This window comes from Pteropus vampyrus, unplaced genomic scaffold (assembly GCF_000151845.1).
Source record: "Pteropus vampyrus isolate Shadow unplaced genomic scaffold, Pvam_2.0 Scaffold1390, whole genome shotgun sequence".
In the NCBI taxonomy this organism is placed as follows: Eukaryota; Metazoa; Chordata; class Mammalia; order Chiroptera; family Pteropodidae; genus Pteropus; species Pteropus vampyrus.
The window spans coordinates 8,927-26,156 of NW_011890171.1; the positions used below are offsets into that span (position 1 = coordinate 8,927).

Genomic DNA, 17,230 nt, shown 5'->3' on the forward strand with positions numbered 1-17,230 from the left:
GGAAGTACTGCACAAAGACTAATGCTTATTTTTGCATTGGCTCCCATATGCAAGGGAAGCTGGAAATGGAATTTTCTAGGTTGGCACATTACTTAGTATTTTATTACTGAAGGAAAAAGGAAAAATGGTTGTTGGGTAGGCTCAATCACAATTGGGTACTCAGATGGTCAAAGGCTTTTGCTCAAATAGAAGTGTTCTAGAGCTCATAATTTACAAAATAATAAGCATTAAATTGTTCAAAACTAAGGAAATGAACCAAAAATACATACCTATCCAATGATTTGCATTTTCTTCTGCTGAATATTATAATGCTAAAATGTATGACATTCGTTTGATTATGTAAAATGTGTTAAATGATAAATTAAAAAAAAAAGATTTGATTTGACGTCATGATACAAATAGATAAATCTCCCAAAGGAAAGATATGTAAATGTAGTCATAGATATAACAGTGTAAGATACTTATAGTTAAGCATTAATGGTTAACTTATATGGCTATTTTTAGATACCCTCTATTACATATGAACTTACTTTTGGGAAATTTCTTTTGCCAGAAACTTCTTCATTGGGAACTCTAGTGAGGCACTGGCTGGCTTACAGGGGTTGGGTGGCCTGGGTTTGACTACTGGGTCAGCACCTCTGCAGGACTTAACTTTCAAATTTGGTCTGTATACTCCTGAGCCCCCTCTTAAGGAAAAAAGCACACAGAGTCAACAGTAAGCTTTAGTTTTCTGAATGACAAATAGAGCTTAAAACATGAAGGATTCTATGCTGTGTCTCCCCAGCAACTAAAGGTATTCACTGGCTCAACACAAGCCCTTTGCCCACAAGCTGACTGAGCGAGATCAGTAGCAGGGAGAGAACATCTCCTTGGCTGAGTGTGTCCTCGTTTACATAGAGTGGTGCAGCTGGAACACAACATCTGGACTACATAATGTCTCTTTCCTCATGGAGTGACATCCAGTAGGGAGATGCAGACTATAACAAATATAGAATGGAAAAAAGCAGAGTAGGTGAAGGAGAGCAAGGGTAACAGTTTGGGGGACAGATTTTAGATGAGGTAGTTAGGAAAAGCCCTCTGAAAGTGTGATATTGACAGAGTCATAAATGAAGAATATGAGCAAACCTGTGGAGAGAGGGGAAAAGGGCCACTCAAGCATAGGAGAAAAGCACAGTGGTGTGCCCGGGTGTTCGAGGAATAGTCCTGGTGAGGGTGAACTCAGTTTGTTAGTCTTTTTTTTTTTAGATAAGCGATGGGGTGGTTAGTGGGAGTCTGTGGTGACTGAGCACCTGAAATGACCAAATTAAGATATGCTGTAAGTGTAAAAGCCATACTAGATTTCAAACACTTAGTACAAAAAAGCAAAATTTAACTTTTAAAAATAATTACATATTTAAATGATAATTAGATATATCGAGTTAAATAAAATTTCACTTATTTATTTGTACTTTTTGAATGTGGTTATTAGAAAATTTTAAATTACCTATGTGATTCATATTTCATTTCTATGAGAGAGCATTTTTCTTGAGAATTGGGTTCCGCCACCAACTTCTCATAAGTGGTCTGAGTCTTGGACTTCTAATTTATGCTCTATATGTAAAAAGTTTGAAAGTCATCTTTCTTGCCCTCACAACAAGAAAAAATGGAATGAATTAAATATTGAGAGAGAATTAAAGTCAGAAGACAAACCACCTCCCCAAAACTGAAGAAGTGCACAAATATAGAGAATATATATCTGCTTACCTGAATCAGAAGCCGCTGAAACTGGTAACTGGTAAGAACACTTATCAGATAATTAGAGTGACTTTCTAGAGTCTGAGTCTAGATTAGTTTGAGAGTTGAATAATCCTGGGGAACCAGAGTAAGGTGAGAGGACTTCTACACTTTTGTGGGGTTGCCTCCAGGTTCTCACAGTGAATATTCTAGAAAAACTCCTCATATTTGGCTATAGTTAGGGAAAAAGTAAGCAAAAAAATTGGTTTTTGAAATAAGACCAAAGAATTCTCCATGATAAAGTCCTACTCAGTAAGGAAAAAAGCCATTACCATAGCTTCATCTGACTTGGAGGGAAGGGAAATTATCCAACTCCATCCCCCTCTAGTCTTCCTTCCTCACATAAATGGGAAAAACACTTGTGAAAGTCACAGCCCACGGGAACAGGCCTACTAAAAGACTGAGACCTAGTGCTGACCTCAAGAAAAAAATATACCTGTCAAAAAGGATTCCTAGTGGTTAAATGGGCCCAAATTTACAATCAAGGTCTAGCAGCCATTGTTTACAGGGCATCTCTCATGCATGCTGTATTTCAGAGAAAAGTCACAGACTGGACTGCAAAGCCCCTGCACTGTGTCCCTGCTGCCTGAGCAGATTCTTATAAAGAAATTCCTAGAATCGTATTTTGATCAATGGGCTGAGATCTTCCCTGTCCAATTGGACTTGCACAGCTTATATTCTCATTTGCATCTTTATCTACCAATTAGAGTGGCTTTACAACGACCAGTTAGGATTAGTGACTCCAACCAATCAGGTTAGTACTATTTAGATCAATTCATTGTGCAAATTTAGATTCCTTCTTTGCATAGAAATGGGTCAATCAGGGACCAGAACAGGAACTTCTTCTATGTCAGTGGGCCTCCCATTATTTCAGAGGAGCACATTTTCAGTTTTCTCTGGGGACTGCTTTTTCTTGGTATGCAAACTGTTCACCAGAATAAAGTCTCTCCTTTTTCTACGTATCAGATTGGGGACTCCTATTGGCATTTGATAGTGGCACTGACCTTTTGTTGACAGTAGTTAAAGAATTATAGGATGCTTTCCATTCCATCAGCTTTACCACCATATTGACGGTGCTCTTTTATAACAATATAGCTTATAGATGAAAAAACTGTAATGCTTTGATTTTATTTAAGAAGCCGTTTCTAGGGAAACCCAAACAGAACAGAGGAGACAAAACCAATGACATTAGAGGAAAGTGAGGTCTCTGACACAGCTACAGCAAAAAGTAAACACAGACTAACTCTTGGCCAGGAAAACACAAAACTTTACACTAAAACCCATTTATCTCAGTGCCTTTTACATCATGTTTGGGTTTCAAGAAAAATTACAGGTATACTAACAGACAAGAAAAAATAAAATATGAAGAGACAGACAAAATATCAGAATCAGACTCAGATATGGTAGAGATTTTGAAATTATCAGGCTGGGATTTTAAAGTAACTGATTAACATACTAAAAATGCAAATAGAAAAAGTAAACAATATGCAAGAACATAGGAGTAATGTAATCAGATTGATGGAACCACTAAGAAAATTAAAAGGTAATGCTAGAAATTAAAAACACTGTAACAAAATGAAGAATATCTTTGATGGGGTAATCAGTACATTGGCTATAACCAAGAAAAGGATCAGTAAGCTTGGAAATATGTCAATGGAAACTTCCCAAAATGAAATGCAAAGAGAAAAAAGAATTTAAAAATCAAAACAGAATATTGAAAAACTGGAATAATGACAAATGTTTATCATTTTCATAATGGGAATACTAGAAGAAGAAAGAGCTAAAGAAGCAGATAAAATATTTGATGTAGAAATGGCTAGGAATTTTTCAAAATATGAAAGAAACCAATCTAGGATGATCAGATAACACACCACAGGATAAATAATAACAACGACGACAAAAAACTACACCTAGGCATACCATATTCAAATTGCAGAAGCCAAAGGGAAAGAGAAAATCTTGACCAAAGCCAGAGAGAAAAACAACTTTACCTATAAATGAACAATGATACTAATTACATCAGACTTCTTTTCACAAATTATGCAGGCAGGAATAGAATGGAAGAAAATAATTGAAGCCTTGAAAGAAAATCAGTGACATAGAATTATGTATCCTGTGAAGTTATCTTTCAAAAGTGAATAAGAAATAAAGACTTTTTCAGACAAACAAACACTGAGAGAATATGGCTATAGTAGACCTGCCTTGCAAGAAATGTTCAAAGAAGTTCTTTAGGGAATGGGAAAATGATATAGTTCAGAAGCTTGGATCTATAGAAAGAAAAGAAAAGCATCAGAAAAAAAATGAAGGTAAAATAAAATATTTATTTTTTCTATTGCTATATGATTTAATAAATAATGTTCTCCAAAGTCATAACAGCAACCATGCATTGGTTGATTATAGCATATGAGGAGTAAAATGAATGGCAGTGATGCACTAATGGACAGAAGGGAGGAATTGGGAATATTCTGTTGAAAGATAGCAGTACTCCCCTGAAGCAGTATGGTGCTATTTGAAAGTGAATATGGATTAGCTGTAAATGTATGTTACATACTCCAGGGACTCTACTAAAATAAAAAAAAAATTTACTTCATGTGCTAAGAGAGGATATAAAATGGAATCATATAAAATGTTCAATTGAAACTAGAGATGGAATAAAAAGAGGGAAAGATTAAAAAGAGAAACAGAGCAAGCACAATGAAAAAATAATTACAAACATAAAAGAATAAACTGTGGTAGATCCATATAATGGAATATTATTCAGCAATAAAGAGAAATGAGTGCACACAGTACAAAAAAATATGAAGGAAACTTAAGTGAATATGCTTGAGGAAACAAGCCTATCTGCAGGCTACATACTGTATGATTCCAACTATATGACATTTCGGAGAAGGTAAAACTATAGAAATGGTATCATAGTCCATTCAGGCTGCTATAAAGAATAGCAGAGTCTGGGTGGCTTATGAACAACAGAAATTTACTTATCATAATTCTGGAGGCTGGAAGGTCCAAAATCAAGGCTCTGAGACATTTAGTGTCTGCTGAGTGCCCACTTCCTGCTTCATAGTCAGCTGGCTGTCTTCATTGTGTTCTTACATGGTAGGAGGGCCATGGAACTCTCTAGGGTCTCTTTTATAAGGGCCCTAATCCTGTTCATAAAGCTCCACCCTCACAACCTCCTAAAGACCCCACCTACAAATATCATTGCATTGGGGATTAGAAGTCAACATATGAATCTTGGGGAGGAACATAAAATTCAGTCTATAGCAGATGGTGAAAAGGTCAGTGGTTACCAGAGAGGTGACTAAATGAAACACTGGGGTTTACATGTTTTTATACACTTGTGAAACTCTGTAAAACTGTGCGATAGTAAGAGTGAACCCTGATGTAAACTATGGACTTTAGTTAACAATAACATAATAATATTATTTCTACAATATTGAGTTTTGATAGTCTTTTATATATTTTAGGTACAAGTTCTTTGGCAGATATGTGGTTTGGAAATTATGCCATTTGAAAATTATTTCAAATACTTCATTATATGGATATAACTCTAATGTACCACATTGATGCAAGATATTAGTAATAGGAGAAACTATATTGGGTGTTGAGTGTCGGGTGTTGGGGTCGGATGGATAGCTGGTACTGTATGTACTATCTTTTCAATTATTCTGTAAAAATTAAAACTGTACTAAAAATAAAGTATATTAATTATTTTTAAAGTCCGAGTCTCATTTTTCTTCATTTTTCATTGAGGATAGAGGATTTGTTTATCTTTTATACTTCTTCCATCTTTAACATTTATGATCTCCCTCTTTTAAATGTTTTTAGTGCTCACTTTGGCAGAATACATACTAAAAATTGGAATGATACAGAGATTAGTATGTCCTCTGCCCAAGGATGACACAAATTCATGAAGTGTTCCATATCCTAAAACTGTATCTATACTTTATTTTTTAGAGCAGTTTTAGATTTACAGTAAAATGAGCAATAGTACAGAGTTCTTAGACATCCTGCCCCGCATATCCTCCCTTACTATCAACAACCCAGCATTAGAGTGGTACATTTGTTATAATCAATGAACCTAAATTATCATCCAAAGTCTATAGTTTACATTAAGGTTCACTCCTGGTGTTGTAGGTTCTATGGATTTGACAAATGAATAACATATCCACCACTAGAATATCATACAGAGTAGTCTCACAGTCCCCCAAATCCTCTGTGCTCCACTTATTTGTCCTTTCTTCCCCCTAACCCAACGGGAAACTTTTGTGGTGCTAGAATAGTTCTGCATCTTGATTGTGGTGGTGGTTACACAAATTTACACATGTGATAAAATGACAGAACTAGACACACATTGCACCAATGTCAGTATTCTGATTTTGATATTGTACTAAAGTTGAGTAGTCACTGGGAGAACCCATTGAAGGGTACATGGGAACTCTGCACTATCTCTGTAACATCTTGTGACTCTGTAATTATTTCAAAATAAAAAAGTTTAAAATATTAAATCTGTCTTTGTTCAAAGAAAATAGTGGCCATGGCTAGGATCAGGGGGCCCGACTGTTTCTACTCTGATTGTTCCTTGGCCTGGCTGGTGAGCTCTTGGATGACTGGCTCAGGCAGGTTTCTTAAATTCTTTGGCCTTTCAGGTGTTCTCCTACGACGAGGGCACTCATTTTTCCAATGGCTAGCCTCTTTGCAGTTGGTGCATTGGTTGTCACAAAGTAGGGGTTTCCTTTTGATTTCTCCCTTCCATGAGGGAACAGCAGTCTGTTGTGCTGGACCTGGGTTCCCCAATCGGGTCTTTTGACCGCAGCTTACAAACATTTTGTTTGCAACTTCTGGTAACTGGGTGTTGTTCATCCCAGCAAAGCCCTCTAATTTTGAAGCTTGTGCTTCGGAGTCAAAAGGGGTATACGCCTGGAATGCCTCACATAGTCTCTCATAGAATTCTGTGGGCAACTCCTCTGGCCTTTAGAGTATCTTTGTCGTTTTTGTTGTTGGCTTCCTAGCCCCAGTCTTTACCTTTAGGTTGGATTTTTCATGTTTTCCATGTGGTGAGGATCTTACTACCTTTTTAACAAAAGCAAGGGGAATTATTCCGACCCAGCCATTCTTGTTCTGGGCACTTCACTGCTGTTCTTCTGGCTTCTTGATTATTACTAGGATATCACCCTTCTTAAAAGGCAGGTCTTCAGCATCATTTCCAGGAAAATCATAGAGAGTCCATGCATATTTCGATGCACTTAGATACCTGGGCACGGGCTCCATCAGGGTGGTGGTGTTCAGGTGGTGGTGTTCAGGTGGTGGGTGAGTCTTGTAAAACTCTAGCAGGACCGACAAATGGTCAAATTCCATCTTGATGATGTAGTAGTAGGAGACTAATGCATTCTCGGACACAGACAGTAGATAGTCCTTGGGGCAGGTGGAAGAGTCGTGGACTACGAACATGCCATGGAGCTGGCCCTGGAGCTGAGTCTGCACCTCCTCGTGAGACAATGACTCCATATAGCAGGCAGAGTGATTTGAGGAGTCGAACTTGAACCTGACACAGGGCATGGTGCTGGGCCGGGACTCTGGGGTAGGTTGGAGTGGCGAAGACACTGATGGTGGAGGTTTGTCAGCAATTGTGGGCGCAGTGGCTGTGCGGAGACTGACGGTGCTGCTGAGATGTATGGTGGTGAGAAGAAAATAAGCTCTTCCTCAGGGACCCCTTGGTGGATTAATTTTGCTGGCACCTTCTTGTTCTTTTCTTGAGTTGGTTGGGCCACAAGTACCTTACTCTCTCCCTGCCTATTCGCACTAAACTGGACCCAAGGAAGCACGAAACTGGACCCAGTAGCAGTATGCAGCCATGTGTCTATGTATGAAGACTGGTCTGAATATCCAGGGATCCCCTTCACTACCCACTATACTGCCCTCACTGTGGGGAGGTCGAGAGTCCCTTCTAGAGGCCAATTTACCCTGAAGGCGGGCCATTTAAACTCACAAAGAGTACGAAGCTTTCCTGAGGTCAGCTTGACCCCTTATTTCCCTGAGAAATCTTCCTTAAAATTTTCCAACATACAATCTAAGACAGTTGGCTTAGCAGAACCTCCCCCCATATATGCAGGGACCTTCCTTTGAAAACTGGGTGCACAGGCCAGTGTTAGTATATTTTCTAAAGCCCCAGAAGGAGCGTTAGCTGGTTAAGGCATCATAAAACACTGAAATTATTTTGATGAAATACAGAATCCTTGTTTTCTACTCAGAAAACCTTTTCATAACATTAGTCTAAAACACAATTCTAGTTTTTGAATTCCTCTTACTTTTAGCACATAGAATTTCCTCTCAGAATTTCCCTTCACCAACCTTCTTTCACATTTTCTTTATTCTCTCAGTTTGCTTCTTTTCACTCTTTCAGCAATAACCATCTCTGAGACAAACACCTTTCCTTCAATTTCCTTCAAAATAAGTCTCCAGACCTTATACCTTCTGTTACCAAAAACACTTTCCTTTCATATCTATCTATCTATCTATCTATCTATCTATCTATCTATCTATCTATCTATCTATCTATCTATCTATCTCAGGAGTACCTCCTGTACCTCCCATGACAGACAACAATCACATGGAGGGTTGGGGGATAGGATCAGGGAAAATGTGGAGGGGACGCCACTCACTTCGCCCATCTCTGGCTGCTCCCCTCATGGAGATTTCAGGTGCTTCTTAGCATTGGTGGGTTGGTATAAGCCCCCGACCCGGATCACTGGAGTAGACTCCTCATGGAGATCCAGTGAGGCCACCGTAAGCCATATGAGGTTCGCCATGGTACCAAGGATTGGGGCTCAACTCTCAATTTGTGGCAAGACCACATCTCAATCATTCAGTACTCTCTTTTGTACAACCTCCCACCACCATTCCTTAACCTATCCACTGGAGATCATGCAGTCACTCCTCCTAACTAGTGGAGGGTGCTTGGTTGCTCTCCAGAGGGTGATGGTACTCTCCACTTTACTTAGTGTTGACCAAATCCATTCCACCCCTGTGATGGGGATGCAAAGATAAACAAGGGTGGGGGCCCCCTCCACAGAGGAGACCATTCAGATGGACATCTGGCCATATCCTGAAGGAGTTTAGGTGACGCTTGGACATAGTGGACTCAGCTTTGTGACTTACGATTGGATACTAGTCTGATGCCGCCCTGGACCATATGCCATTCAACATGGAAATGCAGAATGAACCCACACGATCTCCGTGGACTTCAGGAGACCTTAAGGGTGCCCAGCATGGAGCTATAAACTTGTACCTGACTAATCAAGCTGGCCAAGGCTCTCATTCATTCACTCATTCATACATCAGGCTAAAATAGTGCCTCTCCCCTTTATGGAAGGCCTCTGGCCCTAACCTGACACCTTCCTCAGTGGGGAGACTCTGGTGTCTCAGCCCTTGCTTTTGGAGACTTTGATGTCTTCCCCACAGAGGGAAGACACTAACTAATGTCTTTTTACTGAAGACTAGGAGGCGATCGAGCTCCTCTTCCGACAGATGGGACCTGAATGGGGGCTGATCCTGGGATCGATCTTACCTTGGTACCTTTTCTTGTGGTCATTTCTGGTGAGTTGGTCCGTCCCTCTTATGAGTCCGGTTGGTGGGCTCAGCCAACTTGGGAGTTGGGGCACCGATCCAAAAGAGAACCTGGAATACTGAGGTGGCACGCCTCAGTCGTCTCAGATCCCCTCTGCCGCAATCTGGCCGAGCCACTGTTCTGGCGGCTCAAGGGGCTGGCGTGGTTGGAATCTTGCTGGGGCCTCCAAAGATGTTGCGGTAAAGCTCCAAAATCAGACCAGCAAAAAACTAAGCAGTAACTCGGAGAGTTAGAGAACTCAGGTTTATTACGCACGGCCCCTGAGGAGCTAGGGCTCTGAAGATCTGGGCCCCAAGCTCAGTTGCAACATTCCTTATATACAGGCTTTTTACACAAGCTGATTGGTTGATTTGAACTCAGACCATTACAAATGGTGGGAGTTGCTATGCTATGGTTGCAAGTAGTAACATTGGTAACATTATGTTGAGGAGTTGCTATGGGTTACCGGCAGTTGCAAGTGTTACGAAGTGCGGGAGCTGTTACGGGGTACAGTTACATTTGTGGAGCAAAGGGCAAGTGAGCCTTTGCAGCAAGCAATCTGTAATCAGAAACAGAACAAAAAGCTGATTAGCTTTGAATCAAAAGTCCAAAAGCCCCTCTTCAATAGCACTGAATTTTCTAAGACAGGTTTAGAAAAAGAGAAACCTAACTTTCTTGGGAGCTCTGCACTTAGTTTTATGTTATAACTAAGAAAACGTTGGTAGCATTAATTAAAGGTCTCTGCCGCCAATTCAGTGCCACCAGTAGTCTCCAACCTAGGATTTGGTGAAGAGAGCCTTTATTCCAGTGAAGCAGCTCAAATGTTGCAGCTCCAGGGTTACAGCTAACATGCAGGAGAAAGCAGACAAAGAGGAGGCCGACTTATAGAGGGAGAAATTCCTGCTCCTGTCCTTGATTAGTCCATTTCCATGCAAAGGAGGACTCCAAATCCAAACAATTTGACTCAGATAGCACTGTCCTAATTGGTAGGCTCCACTTCTTCTGACTGGTTGTTGTGGAGCCACACTGATTGGTCAGTAAAGATGCAAATGAGAATGTAGCTACACAGCCCCGAGTGGATGGGGAAGGTCTCAGTCTATTGGTCAAAATCGGATTCCAGGAACTCCTTTATAAGGGTCAGTTCAGAAGGCAGGAGCACAGTGCAGGAGGCTTGGCAGCCCGAGTCTGTGGCTTTTTCGCTGCAATGCAGTGTGTGTGACAGGCCTGTATTAGTAATGCTGCTGGACTTTGGTTATGATTTTGGGCCCAATTAAGGAGTCCTTCCAACAGGTACATTTTTGCTCATGATCAACAGTGGTGTTCATGGATCATGGAGCAGACAGAGGTAAAACAAACACCCCCCACCCTCCCTAACCCCTTTTTGTGGAAGCATAGCCTTAAAGAATGGTAGACAATGCACAACAGAAGGCTACTATTACAAGTGTTTATTCAATAAATGAATTTTAAAACACTTATTTTCATTCCTTAAAATTATTTTAACTCCATTTATTCTAGCAAGGATCAGAGAATCCAACAGTCAGCTCTGAAGTTCTTAAGCACAGTACAGACGTATAGCTAGCTATTAGGTTAAAGAAAGTGCTTTCACTCCTTGTTCTGGCATTCTCAGGGGATGAGCTATTTGTGTCATATAATCAAAAGTCAGTCAAAATTTTATACTTTTAATGTAATTTTTAACGTATTTTTGTCTTTTAGTACACTTTTACTTAATAGTTAAAAAGTTTTTAGTTCGCTTTCACTCTAATGACATATTCATTCTGGGTAGATAGCACAGTCTGTCCAGAGTCACATATTCTAAAACAATTTTACATAGTGATTTATATTTGCCAGTAAACAAATACTTCAAAGAACAAAGTAATCCTGCAGATTAAATTGCCACTGCTGGTATAAATAAGCAAATTTCCTCATAAAATTTAAAGTCTTTTACTTATGCTCCCTGGAACAGAATTTGCTAAAGTTTATGGTTCCAAATAAAGTCTAGGATGCTAGAAACATTGTCCTTTATTGTGCAGCAGTGCTTTTAACAGAAGGGTTTAAGAACGCAGACTCTGAAACGCCCCAGGGACCAAATCAGAAAGAAGGGTGAAACCTCTGTTTGGCTTCACCATTTGGTAAAGCGTCCGGTCTCTGTTGTCCGTCCCGCACGCCCTTTCCCACCTGCAGCACACACCTCCCCACCGCCCCCTCACGCGGAACCGGCAGGAGGAAGCGGAGAGGCGGAGCACCCTCGGATGTAAGATGGCGCCGCCCTTGCCGTGGCGCTCTGGGCTGCCTCGGCCGAGACTCGGTGGTCGGAAGTCCTCCGGCCTTGCCAATGGGAAGCGGAAGTAAAGGGCGGTTAGCAGCTGGGCTATTGCTCCGCGAGGCCGGCTTGTGAACTGAGCTGTGGGAAGGCGCGTGTCGGCCGCTCACTGGCGCAGCCTCCACCGCCGCCGGCCTCCCGCCCCCAACCCCCTCCCAGCGTTGTCGCAAGCGCCGTCGCGGACCCTGCGTGGCCCCGGCTTGGGCAGGAACGGGGACGCAAGCCGCGCGCGTGTCGCGGCTGCACGGCAGGTGACAGGTACCCCTGGGGTGGCGTGGGGTGGTCTCGTGGATGGGAAGAGGGTCCGGGGCGCGAGGCGACCCTGTACCCTGATTACCTGAGCTTCCGCTTATTCCTTGGCGCAATTTTCCCGGCTCAATTTCCCCTCCTGTGCCCCAGCCCTTTTGCGAGTGGTCAGTGTTGTCTCTCATTGGTCTTCTGTGCAAAGTATCGTTTCTGCGAGGTTGGCCGCGAGCTCTCCAGCCTTTATTCTGAGCCTTTATTGAAGAGCTTTGAGACCCATGTGACCAAGTGCCCTAACATGAATTTAGACTAAGCCTGACCTTAAGTAGGTTGAGAACCAGCAATTTGCAGGACTCTGGAGAACGACTTGATCTTTTTATAGATTTCTGTTTTCCCTAAAATGAGTTCGGTTAGTGCATATTGGCTGCCGTTTTTCATTTAAGAGGGTCTGTTGTCTGGAAATTGGACGATCCGGTTTCACTTTTAGTATGGGACCTGCCAAATAATAAGATTTGTCTACATCGCAAATAAGTTATGAATGTGAACTGTTCTCGTTCCTTTGACAGAATCTCTAGATTGTTTTGCATTTCTTGCCAGGTTTGAGAACTAGCATATTTTGTTCATTTGAAGTTCTAGGGTCTTATGCCTTACCGTGCTTCATTAACTATTTTGGAAACATTCATCATGCACTTGCCAGCCAATTTTAGCTTGGGTTTGAATACATTTTAAGTAGCTATTTAAGAACACAACAAAGTTGTGTTGTCTTTCTCTTTGGCTTGTTGATAAACTTAGCTGAAACTCATTTTTATTAAAGGAAATGAACATTGCTTTGTACAGTAGCATGGCACCTTTACAATACACAATTAACTTGAGGGGAATAAATTGAACTGTAGAGAAAATTGTCTTAGATTTTTTTCTGCAGTGCCCTGCGATCATTTTCATGTTTGATGTATGTTCTTTGATTACTTTGTTCTTTGATGTATCAAACATGAAAATGTTTGATTTATGTGGTTCACAGCAAATAGTTTTGTGAAAGGTATAAATGTATGTTAAGTTTAATTATTTGAGTAGTAAATTTATTTCACAAGAAGGGTACTTCCTAATATTTTTCCTCACTATTATTCTATATGTTGAAACTCAAATGGTTTTCTATAAACTGGTGCAAGTTGTTTTTTAAGAGTTTGTTTGCTGTTATCTTCAGTTTACAAATGGAAGAAGAAAAATTGGTGATGATTTAGAATTTTATGCCTCTTTTGTTTTCCAAAAAGTGGAAAGCATTTTCCATATTATAATTTTTTTAATATTTTCAACGTTTTACTGTAGATTAATGAGCAAGAGATAGGCTCTTTAATTTAAACTATGGAAAATGGGCCACAGACTAGATCTTACCAGATGATAACATTTGGGCTTAGAAATTTTGAAGGAGTGTTTTTTATTTTTTCATCATGCGTAAGCATTATGTCTATGATCATTCAAATGCCACATTGCAGATTCTGACAGCTATTATTTCTCCAACTATTCATCTGTATAAGCAACATTTAAAGACCACTAGGGTCAGAGTGATAAGGGATCTTGTAAAATGAAGGCATCTGCAAACGAAAGGCCACTTCAGTGATGTTCTTACTTTTGCTTCTCTGGATAGCCTTTTCCCCTGGTAATACCTGTGGAATCAAGGAAGTGAGGTCAGGGTGGGAAAGCTCTTCTTTAATGTAAAGCTCATCTCTGAAGGTGCTATACCATGCCCCAAGAACTCTGTCTGTTGTTCTTAAAACAAACAAACAAACAAACAAACAAAAACGTGGAAGAGTATCTCTGGTGAGTCACAGTGTATAGTTTTCATTTTAGCCTTCTTAAGTTGTAGGCTTTTTGTAGTCTCTTTGCTCTTATTGCTCTTAGTGCCACACTCCTTTCTTTCCTTTTTCTTTCACTTATCCCTTAATGAATGAAGCATCTATTTGTTTATTTTGAGAACCTCCTGTGTTCCAGGCATTAAGCTAGGTATGTGACGATGACAGACAAAACCCTCTGCTCTTTAGCTCACACTCAGTGTTCAAGGCTAGCTTAATTATGGATTTTTCAGGGTAGTTGGATGGTTTGCTTTGGTCCCAACTTCAGACCTGCACCTCTTGGTTTTGTGTTGAAATTTTTCTTCTCTCAGTCACCTGTGTCCCAAAGATTATGTTCCCTAGAAAATCTTTAGACTTGCCTTAGTTCTCACAAGAAAGCTCTTTGTTTAATCTGGCTTTGCACAGTTTGAATTCTTACCCCTCGTAAAGCCAGGGAATCAAGGGAGGTAGTATGATATTGTAGAATTTTTAAAAGCAGGCAGATGTGGGCTCCAAGCATTGCTACAGATTAGTCAGTGAAGTTACTCAGCCTCTTTGAGCTTCCATTTTCTTATTTTTAAACGGGAATAATAGCGTTTCATCCATTATGCAGCATATTCATGGAGTATCGACTGACTGGTACTGCTGTTTGCTGTGGTGAACACAGGAGACCTGTCTGCCACCCACCCTTAAGGAATTGCAGTTTTTGGTGTGGAAGGGCTGGGTAACAGTTGTGTACAAAGCACCTGACACAGTGATCTGCCCAGAGTAATTGCTCACTGAATTCTAATGTTTCCTCAGGGGCCTGTCGTCACTCAGTTCCCTGTAATTCCACTGTGCGGTAGTACCCAGTTTTATCACCCAGAATCCCCACTTTTGGAAGATTACGCATCTAGGGCTCTTAAGGAAAAATCATAAATGTAACCATGGTGTAATACTGCTTCAGTATAGTTCATATAGTCTCTCCAGTTTAGAAACTTATTGACTTTGGGGAGGATTTTTTTAATTTTATTTTATTTTCCTAGCCATAGAGGGTAGGTTTCCAAGGCAAAATTTTGAGGCCATGTAATAGCGATGATGCATTAATCTATAGCTTAGAAGATAGATTTTAGTTTCTTTCCCTTATGATACATTTTGCTAGAAGTTAATTTTGGTATAGTAGTTGGTATTTTCACGTTGCCTTTTCATTTTCATAGTGGCCAGGTATGGCAGATACTGTTATTCCTATTTTAGAGTCTAGAGACTAATGGCCAGAGAAGTTATTAGGTAACATGGTTACACTGCTGGTAAGTAGCAAACTCAGGAATTGATCACAGGTCAACTCTAAGAGGTTTTCTCTTTTTGACAACTGTTTATTCTATTATGCAGGAAGGTTTCTCAGAGTGTAGTCCATGGACCTATAAGGGAGGGCATCTATAAATGGTCCTAAGAGAGTTCTTGGGTGGTCTGAAATTGTATGTAAAAGTTTAGGTTCTGGCTGGCACATCTAGGACATGTCAATAATTTCTGCTAGATTCCAAAAGGGAGCTACATCATCCACTGTGCACCCAGCAATCCACCTCCCAGCAATCTCCCACCCATGATCCCTAAGTCAGGAATTACTGCTAGCAGATTTCATTGTCAAAAGTCTAGTTTGGTTAGCTCTGGTCTTTACAACTGTTGATTTTTAAAAATACTTATTTATAAATGGGATGTTCATATTAATTTTTTTGTTTCCAAAGAAGCTGGCAGAGCTTGAGCTTAAAACTCATCTAAAAGCAACTTTTCTATTTGGTGTAATATATTTTGCTTTTGACCATTGTCCTTTAGAGATACTGTGTGTTACGTGAACAGGATGTTGGCATAAATGATAACGCTTTTTATAAAAAGAAAATACTGACTGGTTCTTCACAATTTGGACTGTCTCCTCCAACAATAGATTTTATCTCCAGTATTGAGGAATTGGGGTGAGCCTGTCTGGTTGTTAATGTTAAGAAGCACGAGTTTGGTTTAGCGTTTCCCACATATTCACATCCCCTGTGGATTCCCATTCAAATAGGTGGAACTAGGAGGTTGACTTTTATATAGCCCAGAGGGATATCTGATTAGGGTTCTGGTTCTGGTAGACAGACTTCTGGGATGAAAAATCAAAGAAGTCTGAAGCTGGACACGTTTTTCTGATATGATATGTACACGGAGGACCTCAGTGTGCTTGGTGAGGCTGCTGCTGAGAGTTCAGGAGGCCTGCATTCTGTGACCCTGCCAATTTACCAGTGACCCCAGCATCTTTATTTTGTAGATGATACCCACTGAGTTCTTAACATTTCCTCATTCCAGAACCCATCTTTGAGTTTACTTTCTAGACCCATCATATTTATAGGGCTCCCAAAACAAAGTACCACAAACCAGGTAGCTTAGAACAACAGTTTACATTGTCTTACAATTTAAGAGGCTAGAAGTTCTAAGTGAAAGTGTCACAGGACTATGTTCACATTGAAGTCTGTAGGAGAGGATCTTTCCTGACCTCTTCTAGCTTCTGGTAGCACCAGGCATTCCTTGGCTTGCAATATAATTCTAATGTCTGCCTCCATCTTTGCCTGGCATTCTGTCTTTTCATATAGTCTTCCCTCTGTGCTTTCCTGACTCTGTGCTCAAATCCCACCCCCCCTTTTTTTTTTAACACCAGTCATATTGGATTGGAGCCCACCCTCATGACCTTATTTTAAGTTGACTACCTCTGTAAAGACCCTATTTCCAAACAAGTTCATATTCTGAGGTCCTGGGGGTAAGGACTTCAACATCTTTTTGGGGGACACAATTCAATCTGCAACATTTACCATTTATGTTTTCATCTGTCTCAGTTTTATTTACTCTGCTGCTTCATAAAGTATGGTTGTATACAACCAGCTGTGCCACCAACTGACTCTTATACCTCTGTATATTATAGATGCCCAGGAAATGAACTGGAGCCTTTGTAGGAAAGAGTGTATGTAATGAACTGTATACCTTTAGTTATGTGTCCGTCACTCAGCAAATGTGTTGAACTATCTAGATGTTAGGTACTGTTATATTTCGGAAGCATTTCTATTTCTATAATATGTTATTTGATATCTCTAAGTATTAAGATACATGTTTAAACATTTTTTTGTAGCAAAACTTTTTTTTCCTTTTTTAGGGGTTTGCTGTAAAATGGGACTTCTGATTGTATTCACTGGACTGTGGCTGTTTTCCTCAGTAAAGGCAGATTCAAAAGCCATTACAACTTCTCTTACAACAAAATGGTTTTCTACTCCATTGTTGTTAGAAGCAAGGTAAGAAGACAGTTTTTCCTTTCACACGTTTGAGCAAGAATGTAGGCTTTACTAGTGAATATTCAGGAGCTTTTTAGGAATGGAGATTATCATCATTAAATGCATTTAGTATGAGCCTCTTTCGGCCTGCACTTTTCTGTTGTACACAGAATCTATTAGTAGGATAGGACTG

General features: G+C 40.3%; 1 protein-coding gene, 1 non-coding gene and 1 pseudogene across 6 annotated transcripts in view; 2 read left to right on the forward strand and 1 right to left on the reverse strand.

Annotated features, from left to right (window-relative positions):
- Positions 1-530: 530 nt before the first annotated feature.
- On the reverse strand, positions 531-7,332 carry LOC105310187 (annotated as a pseudogene).
- Positions 5,601-5,703, forward strand: LOC111734472. The gene has a single exon (XR_002778460.1). It is a non-coding gene; the product is annotated as a U6 spliceosomal RNA (small nuclear RNA).
- Positions 7,333-11,721: 4,389 nt separating the features above from the next.
- The window catches only part of UGGT1 (UDP-glucose glycoprotein glucosyltransferase 1), a 117,841-nt gene continuing 112,332 nt past the window's right edge, over positions 11,722-17,230 (forward strand). For 2 of the 5 annotated variants that reach the window (XM_023526609.1, XM_023526611.1), the window contains exons 1-2: positions 11,722-11,957; positions 16,923-17,058. In XM_023526609.1, the coding sequence (XP_023382377.1) occupies positions 16,937-17,058 (122 nt within the window). In that variant the 5' untranslated portion in view covers positions 11,722-11,957; positions 16,923-16,936. The remainder of the gene's footprint in view (positions 11,958-16,922; positions 17,059-17,230) is intronic. The other 3 variants (XM_023526610.1, XM_011386389.2, XM_011386388.2) reach the window with 3 other exon arrangements.